Raw genomic sequence first — 14,635 nt, forward strand, 5'->3', positions numbered from 1 at the left:
GTATATCTATATGCAATAGCCTAAACATATCAGGAACTTTTGTTTGTTGATAACTTTTTTTGTTGTTCTGTAATTAAACAGGCTACTTACCTTAAAATAACATTTGTGATCATTGGTAAGAATTATGTGATTGAAATAAATGAGCAAACATGGCAAAAATAATAGGATGTTTTACATAGGGGAAAATATATCTTTCCTTTTTCTCAATTCCTAACCAATTGCCTGACTCCCAAATCACCTCTGTTCTTTAGAAGGTTAAAGTATAAAATGGATCACTAGATTGTTACCATCTAGTGGAAAGTTGTCTATGGCAATACCCTTTTAATATCAGTTCTATTTCCACTACAGAGCAAAAAAAAAAAAAAAAAAAAAAAAATGCTCAATGAATCTTATTTTCCTGAAGGTAAGATTCCTTATTCCAACAAAATTATAAGCTTTCAACTTCAGTCATTACAATGTCTAGTGCAATGCTTTGTGTAGAATGTAGGCTTTATTCATGAATCTGTTTAAATGAATAAATGACGATAAGTTTGGCTTTTATATACGAGTCATATAGCAAAGATAAATGTTACCACCAAGGCTACACACAAGGAAAAGATATTTTTGCAAGGCAATTTACAACAGCTTTTTGATTCTATTAACATCTGCATTTCCCATATTTTAAAAATGCAATCCATATAACTTATATTTATAAGATACTCTCCTCTAGTAATAAATAGGTTTGTGAACATTATAAATTTGCTAGTCTCAATGAAAACACGTGGGGGCAAACCTAAATTCTCACTGAGTTTCACTAACATCCGGAGACTGCATGATGTTCTAGTGCTCGTCTTACTGACATAAACATATGATGACAGAAGACAAAAATATGTTTGTAATGGTCACATAAACATTTTCGGTTTTATTAAGGAAAAAAATCATAATTTAATATATTGTTTCAAGAATTCATTAAAATCATACCTTTAGACAGAAAAATTCATTTTCCATTCTCTTGGGAATGTTTAGAATATTCACAGAGATAGCAACCCGAGATTTCCTCAAACACTGCACTTTTGATTGATTAAAATGTTTATATATTATTAAAGGATATTGTAATTTCAAACTTTCTAAAGGCATTTTTTTCCAATGATAGAGATCAAAAGCAAAACACTGAGTTAGAGTTACAAATCTCTACTCATAGATATGGGAATAATATATTTTGTTCCATCAACGTGTCTACTTTACATTATTCAGCACAAAGCTTTGTGAAATAAGAATCATGGGAATATAAGAATATAAAGAAAAAAGGTACAAATAACAGCTTCATAAACTGAGAAATGTACATAAATAAATCATGTATATGTGGGCAGTTTGCTTAGCTGGCAAGAAACAAAATATGGAAAATCTGCTTGTTAAACAATAACTACAGAGTGTGCTTTTATGATGTTTTTCACCACAGTAATTCATATTAGAGATAGAAGCAGTTGCATGTTAAATAAAATCATTGAGCATTGTTCCCCTTGCATTGCAAAGAGCTGACTTATGTTGTTTTTAGATGCCTCCCATTAGAAAGTAAATATTCCTTCAATGCTATGCATTTCACAAAATTTAATAAAGGCAAACTGTAAATAAAGTCACAGGGAGATTTCAGACAGTTTTATTAGGAGATTGTTGAAAAGAAAAAGAAAATTAAATACAATAACAGTAAACGTGGTTCTCACATTGAAACCAGGCTCAAATAACTAGGCTACCATAGAAAAATTTCCAATTCTTGCATTATGATGTAAAAACAGATTTTTGTACAGATTTTGTACAACAAAATTCGTAATAACCTTTTATCATTTTTAGAAAACTTTAAATATATAGATAAAAATAGACAATTTTCATAGGTCCTACATGAAGATGAGTATGTTCTGTTCCAAGGGCTTGCATAGAGCGCAAATGTGGTTATAATATAGAACAACTAGACATTAATATTTTTAGGATTACAAAAGCATGGAAACCATAAAATGGGCACATTTTACTTGTTTATGCCAAAACACAAATTTCCAAACCAACCTGTATAACTAAAATAGGGAAAAAATTAAGTTACAGACTTACAATAACATTTCATGAATTGTAATATTTACAACATGTTAGTAAGAGTCTCTCTTAACATACAGCTGATAGCTTTTTTCTTTAATCCTTGCTAAAATTTCCTTTTATTTCAAATCAAACACTAAAGCATTCTCAAAGGTCTTCAAAGTATGTATTTTAAAACTATTTAATCCACGTAACAGGTGACTCTATGCCAGGAGCAGAGCAATGGCTGATTCTACTACATATGTAAGTTGTAGGCTTTTAAAAAAATCTTTCAAAAAATGTATGATGCAAAAGCTTGACACAAGTCCATTCAATTTTAAGTGTTGTAACCCTTTAAAGACTGCATATAGGGGAAAAAAATACATAGAACTAGGAAAATAATCTCTTGTGCTCAAACAACAAAAGGTGGTTATGGAAGAACTATGCTTAGAAAACCAAGTTTCTACAAAGCATTTACTAACAATACTTTAAATAAAAATAATGCTCCCTTTGTAAGCAAGCTAACATAGGAACTATACATATAACTTTTTTATGGTATCAAAAAAATGAACTTAGCTGGTTAATAGTGAGCTACACAAAAGAATTATGTTCCAGTATTGCAAGGAAGACCTAAAAGGTATAGAAGCGTAATGCTAGAATATCTATAATGTTAATTTTTTCTTAATCAAGTAATTAATACCCAATCAGAACTATATTTAAACATTTTAAGCTAGTTTTCTTAGACATTGAAGATTTTGCTGTTTTGTGGTAATAAATAATGTTACGATCATACAATTATAAGATGACAGAAAAATCATAAAATGTATAGTGACTGTACTGATTCATATCAGTCTTTAAAGGTGTAATACCAGATATGCAAAAAACAAAGAGAAGGTAACTTTAGCATGTGATAAGCACTGTTTGCCGCTTTACTTCCAGTTATCTGCACAAAAGTGAAAACACATACTGTAACTTTCAAAAAGACAGTGAAAATAACACACAGCCACCCTTCCCTCTGACAAGGGTGGGAAGCACAGCACATTTTAACTGTATCACTCAGCGCTACATGGTATTGGACTGGTACATCAAGGTTTGTTAGATTTTGTTTTCAGTAACATTAACATAATATGACATTAACATATAAAAATATTTCTGGTGTTTTGATTTGCTGTTCAGCCACAATCCATTCCCAATAGTGCAGCTTGGGGCACTAGCTAGGGTTCAATATACAAATAAAAGTGGCTGACACAGAGTTCTGATGCCACCAGATGCTTAAGATCTCATTCATTAATACTGTGACTCCAGACAAATATTTACATGCCTGCATGCGTTAAAACCAGAAAGCCGTCTTTCTGACCGACAGGGTGACAAAACATATTTTCTAAAATTTTCATTTTCCTAAACTCTAGTATACTACTGCATACATAATACCTTCCTTGTGTGTTTTATGTTTATATACTGTACATATGACCAACAGTTTGAATAAGAAGCAACATTATTATCTTTAAGTCTATCTACCACTACCAGTTTGGAATGAAAACATGTTACATTTATATATATTTTTTATTTTTAAGAAAAGACCTTCAGCGAAACCTTTTGGCTTGTATTCAATGCTTCTTTTCAGATACGCAAAATGTTATTTCATTGGGTTGTTGTCAACATCCATTTGTTGGTCTTTTGGAAAGTATGTGAAAAAAAAATTCTTCAGGAGAAAACCCACAATTAGAGTTTGAAACTGAATGTAACAGAATATCACTCTTGTATTTATTTTTCAAGAATCCTCTATGCCCCCTACAAGTTCTTTCCAAGTGTTCTTGCTGGTTTCTGGAGGACATAATTCTGTAAGTCTGGGTAACCACTGCTACAAGAGTCTTTTGATGTGCTCCGATACAGAATTTTCAGAAGAGGAAAATGGTTCATTCCATTAGAAAAAAAAAAAAAAAAACAAAGCTAGGTCTTATTCAGACCTGCCTTTAACTCTGTATACAATTGTCCAGCAGCAAGTTGCAGTAATTAACTGTAAGAACTTTGATACTTGTACATTTACAAACATTCTCAGGTCTCTGGTATGAACCACAGGTGAAAATCAATGGAGGAAACTTTTTTTTTTTTTTGTAGAATACTTAAACTTTTAAAGAACATTAATACACAAAATTCAGGAAGTTCCCTTAAAAGGACTTTATTTTTTCTGAACTTTCCCATGACGAATGTCTGACTGCAAAGTTCTTTTCTATAACATGGATTTCTTCAACAGGAAAGATTCAGTACATGACAGTAGTTTTCAAATACAGTCTTCCATCTAGAAATGAACAGTAAAAAATTAATTAATGACGTGGCATTTGGGGGTACAAATGTGCATGTAAAAATGATGTAACTTGATATAAAATTTGAAGTTTTTATTAGATCTTTACTTGGTTAAGAAGTAACATTTTTTCACATCTTCTCAAAGTTAATTTCATAATTACACTGAGTGTATGTGGCTGAAAAGAATACAGCATTTCTACTTCTCATAAATATATATTTGTTATTTTGATATCAGTTCCAGAGCACTCAGAAAATAGCTAAGAGTATGTGTGTGTATTTTGCTGATATGCAAAGTTAGTTGATTTCTGTTGAATAACAATTACTTCCTTCAAGCTTGCAGAACCAAATTTTCTCTGAATGCACTCAGGTGTATCTCCATCAGGAAAGACTGAACTCCCATCTTACTCTTTAGCAGTGTTGTTAAATATACCATGTAATGTAACTATTGTACACATTCGTTGCTATTTATATGAAAGCCACCTAGGTTATTTCATCACTGTCAATGAACTATAGCCTTTACCCCTTGAAGTGAGATTCATCCAACAATTAAATATTAAAATGTAAACACTGTATGTTACTCAACTTTTACTAATGAGCAAACACACAGTTGTGTGAAAAAGAAAAGGAAATCAAATATTGGAGACATCAAATAAATCCATTTGAATGAAGCACAAATAAGAAATAGGAAATTAAAAATCCAAACCAAAAATAAAACAATACCAAACATAAGCCTATTTCTCAAATGTTTAATACACTCTAATCTGTCCACTTCCTGGTGTGGCCTAAACTTTGTATATATTTGTCTAATGTAGGTCTGAAATTCAAATTTTAATATATACAGTAGAAGGGAGAACAATGAGAAAAGGAAAGTTTTCTGAGCTTTGAAAAGTGCATATTGCCATGTAAATGTTTGCAAAATGTCTGGTAACTTGAAGAATTAGAAATGTAAGAAAACATAAATAACCTATAGTACATTCAGGAAATAAAAAAGATAGTCTAAATATTTGTGGACCTCACCTTCAACTTTCATACAACTACTTTTATACAATCTATAGTGGATATAGTAAGTTGCAAGGAACTTACATAGAAATATTGGTAAGCCCAAATTACATGTTCCTCTCATTTTTTTCTATTTTGTATAATCCTTCCTTTTTAAAAAATATTTTTAATTTTTGTGGGTAAATATTAGGTACCTGTATTATATTTATGGGGTGTATTACATATTTAGATACAGGCATACATGCATAATAATCACATCTGGGCAAATGGGGTGTCTGTCACCTCAAACATTTATTCACTATGTTACAAACAATCCACTCTCTCTCAGTTATTTTAAAATGTGCAATCAAATTACTGTTAACTATAGTCTCTTTGTTGTGCTATCAAATGTTTAGATTTTATTCATTCATCCTATTTTTTTTGAACCCATTAACCATCCCTGCTCCCTCCCCATTCTCCCCACTAACCTTCCCAGTCTCTGGCAACCATCATTCTACACTCTATCTCCACAAATTTAATGGTTTTAATTTTTAGCTCCCACAAATAGAGTGAGAACATACAAAGTTTGTCTTTCCGTGCCTGGCTTATTTCACTTAGCATAATGACCTCCAGTTCCATCCATGTTGCTGTAAATGACAGGGTCTCATTCTTTTTATGGCTGAGTAGTACTCCATTGTGTATGGGTACACCATTTTCTTTATTCATTCATCTGCTGATGGACAATTAGGTTGCTTCCAAATCTTGGCTATTGTGAATAATGCTGCAATAAACATCTTAATAAACATTTGTAGCATTGAAATACTACCTCCAAGATGTCATGAAACTCTGTTTTGCTCAATGATATATCCCAAGCATAGAGTATACAGTAGTCCTCCCTTATCTGTGCTGTATATGTCCAGACTGCCAGTGGATGCCTGAAACCATGGATAATAGTACCAAACCCTATGTATACTATGTTTTTTTATTTGTATACATACATACCTACAATAAAGCTTAATTTATAAATTAGGCACAGTAAGAGATTAACAATTATAGATAATAATGATGCAATTATAGATACATGGATAATAATAGAAGAATTATAACAATATACTCTAAGTTATATAAATGCAGCCTTTCTCTCTCTCAAAATACTGTAACATTTTCAAACTATTGTTGAAAATGGGTAACTGAGACTATGGAAAGATAAACTATAGATGAAGAGGGACTACTGTAAGTTTAGTAAATATGTGTTAAATGAATGCATTAATCAGATATAGGTCTTTAGAAAGATACAGATTTCATATGGTTTACATAAAGTAGATATTGAATTATACATATTATATATTATTATATATTATTATATGTAATATAATATGTATAATTCAATATCTACTTTATTTATAAAGTATTTTATTTTATATATATTATTTTATTATATATTATTACATCTAATAGTATATAATACTATAAATGTAAATATAAAAATGTATTATATCATGAACATCCCAAATCCACAATTTTCCCTCCCAGAGGCAGGGATGTCCATGAGAGTAGCCTCAGACTGGCTAAATGCTAATAAGTTGTGTCAAATATCAGTTGCCTCTCTTAAAATTAATCTAGTTCAACTTTAAGAATAGTAATAATGATTACTTGAACGTTGTTAAATAGCCTTAGCTTTTCAGGGCTGCGCTCACACCTGTAATGCCAGCACTTTGAGAGACTGAGGCGGGAGGACTGCCTGAGCCCAGGAGTTCGAGACCAGCCTGGTCAAGAGATGGTGAGACCCCATCTCTATTAAAAAATAATAGTTACTAAATGAACAAATAAAAAGGAAATATCCTTAGCTTTTCAGTTCAGCAATCGTATGCTAGGATTTTTCTTAACAGTTGAAACATATAATAATCACAATAAAGATCTACTCCCTCAAAATAGCATACACGTTTGAATGTAAAACATAACCTAAAATTAACCAATGAAAACATGTTTTTAATCCTACTGAACTCTAATTCTGAGCAACGATGTAAAGACATGAAGAAACTGTGTCTAATTCTCCCTGTAGATATGTATAGACGTGCAGTCTAAAAGGATTTTACCTCTTTGGCCCCTAACTATTGTTTCTGATTGATACTAAATATTACTATAGTTCAGCAGTAGACATTGTGGTATTAAATAAAGATTGGAACCTCCTAAATCAGGTATTAATCAAATACTAGTATCAAGGCCATATTATTTAGGTAAAAATTTATTTCTAATTAAGGATATGGCAGTACCATATTGACATATTGTGAAACATTTGTTGTTTTTGTATGGAATATGGCCTTATTTCTTCTGTTTGCTTAGCTTAATTGCACTCACCTGTGGGACCAAACTATGTTTTTCTCAGTTACATTATAGGAGTAATATATAATTATTTGTGATTTCAGCATAGCAGGAGTTTCAATTACTCACTCAGTAAACAAACCTAATAATATTATAAAAATAAACAAAATAAAAATTTCTGTCTTTCGTATATTTACTACCACCTGGCTAAAAATTGGACTGTTCTAAAGATAATTTTGATTCGAATGATTTCTACTACATAAAGCAACACTGATTTGTTTAAAAATCTAGTAACAGAGAATACAGAAGTATCCAAAAAGATAGTGTTGCTACTTTTGCCAAAGCTTTCTAATTCTTAATCCCTTAATTTATTTATCCCTACTTAGCTCTCTTTTCAATTGTCTCATTATTTGTAGCATGTATTCAATTATATTGAGATTATCATTCCCATTCTCATTTTTTTAAAAATACACAATATTTCCTAGGATTAAACAGAGGGAAGAGAGACCTTGTAAACTTCCCCAGAATTCAAATTTCATTAACCTAAGTCCTTCATAAACTTTATAAAAAGTAATAATTTGCTCAAAAGTAACATTTCAGTGCTTGCTGTGGAACTCTTAACTCTCTGTACAATGAAGAAAAGCCACTAAAATATTAAATATAGTTTTCTAATCTTGTGTGATCTACAGTATATTAGGTAGAAAGAAACTGGAAGCAAAAAATGGATTTATACAAATAATCCATTAAGTATAAATACTTGTTTAAAAGACCCATATGTACATTAACTAGTCAAATTATTCTCCATGGTCTACAAAGTGGTACCTAAGCTGGTGCTGCTTCTCCTCTTCAGTCCTATCTTTTACTTCTCTCCCCTAGGTTTAGTGGCCTGTCTGTTCTACAGCACACCAAACTCTATATTGTGTTGGAACACTCAGGCCTGTTCTTCCTTCGAGAAGCCTAGAATACAAGTACGCCCTCTTTCCCCACTTCCCCTTCTGCTGCCTCCTATTGAACTTCTCTGAAAAGAACTCCACTCATTACTCCTCAATACTATCACCGTAAGAATTACTCTATAGCGCTTATCTCACTTTGAAGTCATATAAAGTGAGCCTCCCCGATGATAAGCCCCGTGGAAGAGGCAGCTGCCTCTTTCTACCAGTATTAGAATGAGAAGGCTTCAGCATGATGTTTGTATTAAAAGTTTTAGTGTGGCCTCAAATGTTAAACTTTTGAAGAAAGAAATACATTAACATGTCTATGTAATAAAAATTATTAGCATGTTAGAAATTTTGAAGTTTATCTAAAACTAAATATTTTAAATAAAACTCTCTTAGATTTGGAAAATATACCAGTAATAAGTATTTCATAAGCATCTTTACCATGGGTCTTATGTAAAACATGTTTATAAAAATTACATAATTATGTGCTCAGCATCTGATCTGCTGTAATTCTACTTTTAATAAATATGTCTCCTATTAAATTTTTGACTAATGTTTCTAACAGATGGACAGATGTATCAAGCATTAAAGATGTCAGCTATAAAATAGATCCCACCTGTCACATTCAGGTAGTTAGACATCAGAGATCCTCTACTTTAGAATCCACCAGAGGCAGAAATGCACCAGGCACAGACAGACCCTTGAAGACTGACTATCTTTCTTTCTTTTACAGACCCTTATTTTAAAAGCAGTTCTATCATATAATTTTGTCATATTTATTAAAACATACTTGTAGGTCAATAAAAGCCTGTAGGAACAAAATTTTAAACAAATGTTATAATGTTCCAGAGAAGTTACATTGGCCCTGTAACCCACAGTAAATAGTTGCATATGGACATACCCAGGGAACTAACAACAGGCTTCTGAATTATGGGGCTGTGGTTCTAACTCAGCCTTCTGTTAATAAACCACTTGAATGAAAGGCGGATAGCAAATGTGCTAGAAAGGATATATGGTCCTATAATTCAAACTGTGCCATGTCTGTATGTTATATAATAATGGTCTCAATATTCTTTCCTTTCCTGACTCTTCAAACAGCAAGAGAAGTCATGGGCCATGGAGAAGACTTTGCAAAAACGAGCTGCAGAAGAGAAATTATTGGAACCCCTGGAGCGTGTCCATGGCTGAGGCCTCATTATTCAGAGGTGTGCTGTTTACATCTGGAAACTCAGAGGGCTTATTCATACTTTTTTTTAAGGGTTACTCATTGTACATCATACTTACCCTCTAACTAGATAATCTCATTCCTGCCCACCACTTCCTACATTGTCTTTAGTTCTTTCTGTATGTGTTTGACACAGAAAAAATATATTTCCTGTTTGTTCCTTATGCTGAGCCAAGTTTACCAATCAATTATTCCTTGATATCTCAAATGGACGAAAGCTTTACAGTAAGATCAAGTAAACTGGCAATAATGATTAGTATCAGTAAAGCTAATATTTTCTGAGCACCTGTGATGTTCAAGGTGCTATGTCGATTTTAAGCCTAAACTTCCCATCAACCCAAGAAAGTAATGCCTCTTACAAATAAAGCTATTAAGGCATAGAGAGGTTAAGTATCTTTCCCTTTTTCACAGAACTAGCAAATGGAAGTGCAGCGATTTGACATTTCTGTGAATTCAAATTTCATGTCCGTTCTACTCTATCACTTTTCCTCTAATAAGCAACTGGACTGTCCCCGGAAAAATATGTCTTTGACACACAGAATTATAGGACTGACTCCTAAACACCTAGTACCATTTGTCTCGCTGCCTTGTGAATCTGCTCTTTGCCTTCCTCCTGGGGGCAGGGCTTCATTTTAGCCTGCAAAGCTTCCGTTGGACAACCTGAAATCAGAACTAGAATTCTTACAGCCCAGTTTCAAAGAAAATACCTTCCTTTAACACAATGATTGTTTGCTTTTGCAAGGGAGGTTGATATGACAGAAAAATCATCAAGCTAAACTTTGTGCATGGGAGTACTTAATTAAAAACTCTGTTCTAATTAAAAGCATTTGGGAGTAGGGGTTGAGCGAAACTATTTAAATTACAAATTCCTAATAGTTTCAAAGTTCATTGTGATGTGATGCTTACAGCTATAATTTGGTGTATAAGAAAGTAACTCGTGTCTAAGAAAGCATTTGGTATATAAGAAGGATCACTGAATAGTTTATTGCGAATGTGAATTTTTGTATGTTGTTTGTTACTATGAAGATTTAGATCTACAGACAATATATTGAAGAAAAACTTGTAAATTATTTGTAAAACTGGATCTCAGATTTTATACTACAATTGAAACCATCAAATCAGACCCAATCAGTATAGAGATTTTATATATTTTGTTTACTGTGTCTGAGGAGAGAGACAGGAGAAGTCTATCTCAAAATTTCTAGTTTTGCATTCATGGATTAAGTTTAATGTTTGGTTTAATATTTTTGCATGTATTATTATATGAAGTTATTGCTAACATCTAATACATATAGACAGATGCAGAATTTGGCTTTTATTCCATATATAAAAACTAGATTATTAAATAGATTGATCATTTATTTTAAAAACCAATCAAATGGCTGGGCACGGTGGCTCACACACACCTATAATCCTAGCACTTTGGGAGGCTGAGGCAGGCGGATCACGAGGTCAGGAAATCGAGACCATCCTGCCATCATGGTGAAACCCCGTGTCTACTAAAAATACAGAAAATTAGTCGGGCGTGGTGGCAGGCGCCTGTAGTCCCAGCTACTCAGGAAGCTGAGGCAGGAGAATGGCGTGAACCTGGGAGGCAGAGCTTGCAGTGAGTCGAGATCATGCCACTGCACTCCAGGCTGGGGACAGAGTGAGACTCTGTCTCAAAAAAAAAAAAAAAAAACAAAAAAACAAAATGAAACAAAAAACCCCACTCACATTATATGACAAGATTTTATATCAGATGACATATAAATTAATACAATTTCAAATTGACACCAAAAAATCCAATTTATCCACTGTGGAAATCATGTCAAATCCTTAACTATGTTGTATGCCTGTGAAAGGTATCACACAATGTGCAATTAGATTTCTGTTCCAGTTTTGAGAGTAACTCCCTCACAAACATCCACAAGGATCTTTTACACATCTTTTGTACGAAGGACTTAACAAATTGCGTTTTCTGTTAGGAAGTCGCATTTTTAGACGGGTCATCTATTTGTTCAAAACTTATATCCAGGCACCTGTAATCTAGTGATATTTGCTGCTTTCACAAAACAGTTATATATGCAGATGTCTCACTCTTTCAGAGCTGAGGAAAATATTAACACAACAGAGGGCAAACACATCACATCACATGTCCAGAAAGTTTAATATTTACTTAAAGAATTTGAGGTTAATATAAAATATAGTAGCCGTGAGTCTCTCTCAACATAATGTCTTCATCATGTGAAGTAAAGGAAACCAAAATAAGCGATAAAAACAAATGTTAATGATTCATGTGATATTTGATAAGACAACGAAAGGAAGTCAAAATAAAAGCAAACAAACAGGAACAGATGGGAAGGATCTTTGTCAAGTCATAACCCCTCTTCTAAAATCCCCAAAGGAAGAAGCTAATTAAAGAAAATATTGTTTCTTGCTTTTTTTATAATTTTATATTTAGAGTAAGAACATTCTGCTACTGCTAAAGCAAAAAAGCTGAGACACAACGTCTACATTAAACATGAGAAACATTTTGGCGAGACTGGTTTCTGAACAGGCCCATTTATAAGAAGATACTGAATAATTATCAATTCTTCTCATGAAATGTAGATAGTAACAGTGCAAGTGATTTCCAAACGTTTGAAGACTAATATATTAAAAGCTATGTTGTTTAAATATAATTACAAAGTAAAAACTGGAAAAGTAGTAACAACTTCTGTGTTTTCTTTTTTCTTTTTTTTTCTCAAGGTTGTAACTGGGGAACCTGAGGCCTACAGAGTTGGGTCAAGGTGAGAGAGGACTAGACATCATATTAAACCTCATATCCTTTTTATATGCTTTTTCCATTAGCACTGGGTGCTATTCTAGACAATAAGCAAAGACAGTGTGCAGGAAAGCACAACAACTAGGGTACTTTGTCTGTACACTCCAAATACAACACAGTAAGAAATAGGTAATGAAGTGGCTGGGCGTGGTGGCTCACACCTGTAATCCCAGCACTTTGGGAGGCCGAGGCAGGTGGAGGCCTGAGGTCAGGAGTGTGAGACCAGCAAAAAGCTGTCTCTACTAAAAATACAAAAATTAGCAGGGCGTGGTAGTGCATGCCTGTGATCCCAGCTACTTGGGAGGCTGAGGCAGGAGAATTGCTTGAACCTGGGAGGCGGAGATTGCAGTGAGCAGAGATGGAGCCACTGCACTCCAACCTGGGCAACAGAGTGAGACTCTGTGTCAAAAAAACAAAAAGAAATAGGCAATGAGTTACATAATAGACCAACATGGCTCCGCTTATTTGAAATCAGAGTAGATAATGTGCCTTATTTAAAAGGGCTGGTATGCTCATGTTCTCACTCATAAGTGGGAGTTGAACAATGAGAACACATGGACACAGGGAAAGGAACATCACACACTGGGGCCTGTCGGGGGTGGGGGCCAATGGGAGAAAGAGCATTAGACAAACACCTAATGCACACGGGTCTTAAAACCTAGGTGACGGGTTGATGGGTGCAGCAAACCACCATGGCATATGTATACTTATGTAACAAACATGCATGTTCTGCACAGGTATCCCAGAGTTTAAAGTAAAAGAATTTATTGCATCATTAAAAATAAAAAAAGGCTGGTATGAAGTAAAGTTCTTGATTGTGGCTAATAATTAGACCAAAAAATTATAATCACAAACCGCTTTTATATATTTTTCAGTTCTCTTCAAATAAGAAAGTACATGCGAGAACACAGGCCAGTTGAAAACATGTTCTGAGAACAAGAGATCATCTAAAGCTATAAAACACAGTTTGATAAGGTACAGGCTTACCTCCTTTTATTTTGCTTCATTTTATTGTGGGACACAGATATTGCTTTTTTCACAAGTTGAAAGTTTGTGGCAACTCCACACTGGGGAAGTGCTCACTTAATGTCACTGTGTCATATTTTGTTAATTCTCACAATATTTTCAACTTTTTCATTATGATTATACCTTTTATGGTGATCTGTGATCAATGATCTTTGATGTTACTATTGTAACTGTTTTGGGGGTTCCATGACCTGTGCCCAATTAAGACAATAAACTTAATAAATGTTGTGTGTGTGTTCTGACTGTTCCACCAACAATTGATTATCCCACCTCTCTCCCCTCCCTTGGGGCTCTCTATTCCCTGAATCACAACAATATTGAAATTAGGTCAATTAATAATCTTACCACAGTCTCAAATGAAAGGAAGACTTGCATGTCTTTCACTCTAAATCAAATGCTAGAAATTATTCAGCTTAGTGAAGAAGGCATGTCAAAGTCCTAAATGACCAAAAGCTAGGCCTCTTGTACAGTTTGCCAAACTGTGAATGCAAAGCAAAAGTTCTTGAAGGAAATTAACAGCTACTCTAGTGGACACACAAATAACAGAAAGCAAAACAGCCTTATTGCTGATACAGAGAAAATTTGAGTGTTCTGAATTAAAAGATCAAACCAACCACATCCCCTTAAGCCAAAACCTAACCCAGAGGAAAGCGCTAACTTCATTCTGTTCTAAGAAGGTGAAGAGAGGTGAGGAAGCTGCAGAAGAAAATTTGAAGATAGCAAGGTTGGTTCATAAGGTTTAAGGAAAGATGCTATCTCCATATCATAAAAGTGCAAGGTGAAGCAGAAAGTGCTGATATACAAGCTGCAGCAGATTATCCAGAAGATCTAGCTAAGATCACTATTAAAAATAGCTATACTAAACAACAGATTTTCAATGTACACAAAGCAGACTGCTGTTGGAAGAAGCTGTGTCATCTAGGAATTTCATAGCTAGAGAGAAGTCGATGCCTGGCCTCAAAGTTTCAAAGGACAGGCCAACTCTCTTATTAGGGC

The 14,635-nt window shown here is 33.6% G+C and overlaps 1 protein-coding gene across 2 annotated transcripts in view; it reads right to left on the reverse strand.

The window, feature by feature from the left end:
• Positions 1 to 1,613: 1,613 nt before the first annotated feature.
• DACH1 (dachshund family transcription factor 1) overlaps positions 1,614 to 14,635 on the reverse strand; it is a 435,501-nt gene continuing 422,479 nt past the window's right edge. For both annotated transcript variants that reach the window (XM_017951299.3, XM_017951301.3), the window contains one exon: positions 1,614 to 4,339. In XM_017951299.3, coding sequence (XP_017806788.1) covers positions 4,302 to 4,339 — 38 coding nt within the window. In that variant the 3' untranslated portion in view covers positions 1,614 to 4,301. The remainder of the gene's footprint in view (positions 4,340 to 14,635) is intronic.

Source organism: Papio anubis, chromosome 15 (genome assembly GCF_008728515.1).
Source record: "Papio anubis isolate 15944 chromosome 15, Panubis1.0, whole genome shotgun sequence".
Taxonomy (NCBI): domain Eukaryota; kingdom Metazoa; phylum Chordata; class Mammalia; order Primates; family Cercopithecidae; genus Papio; species Papio anubis.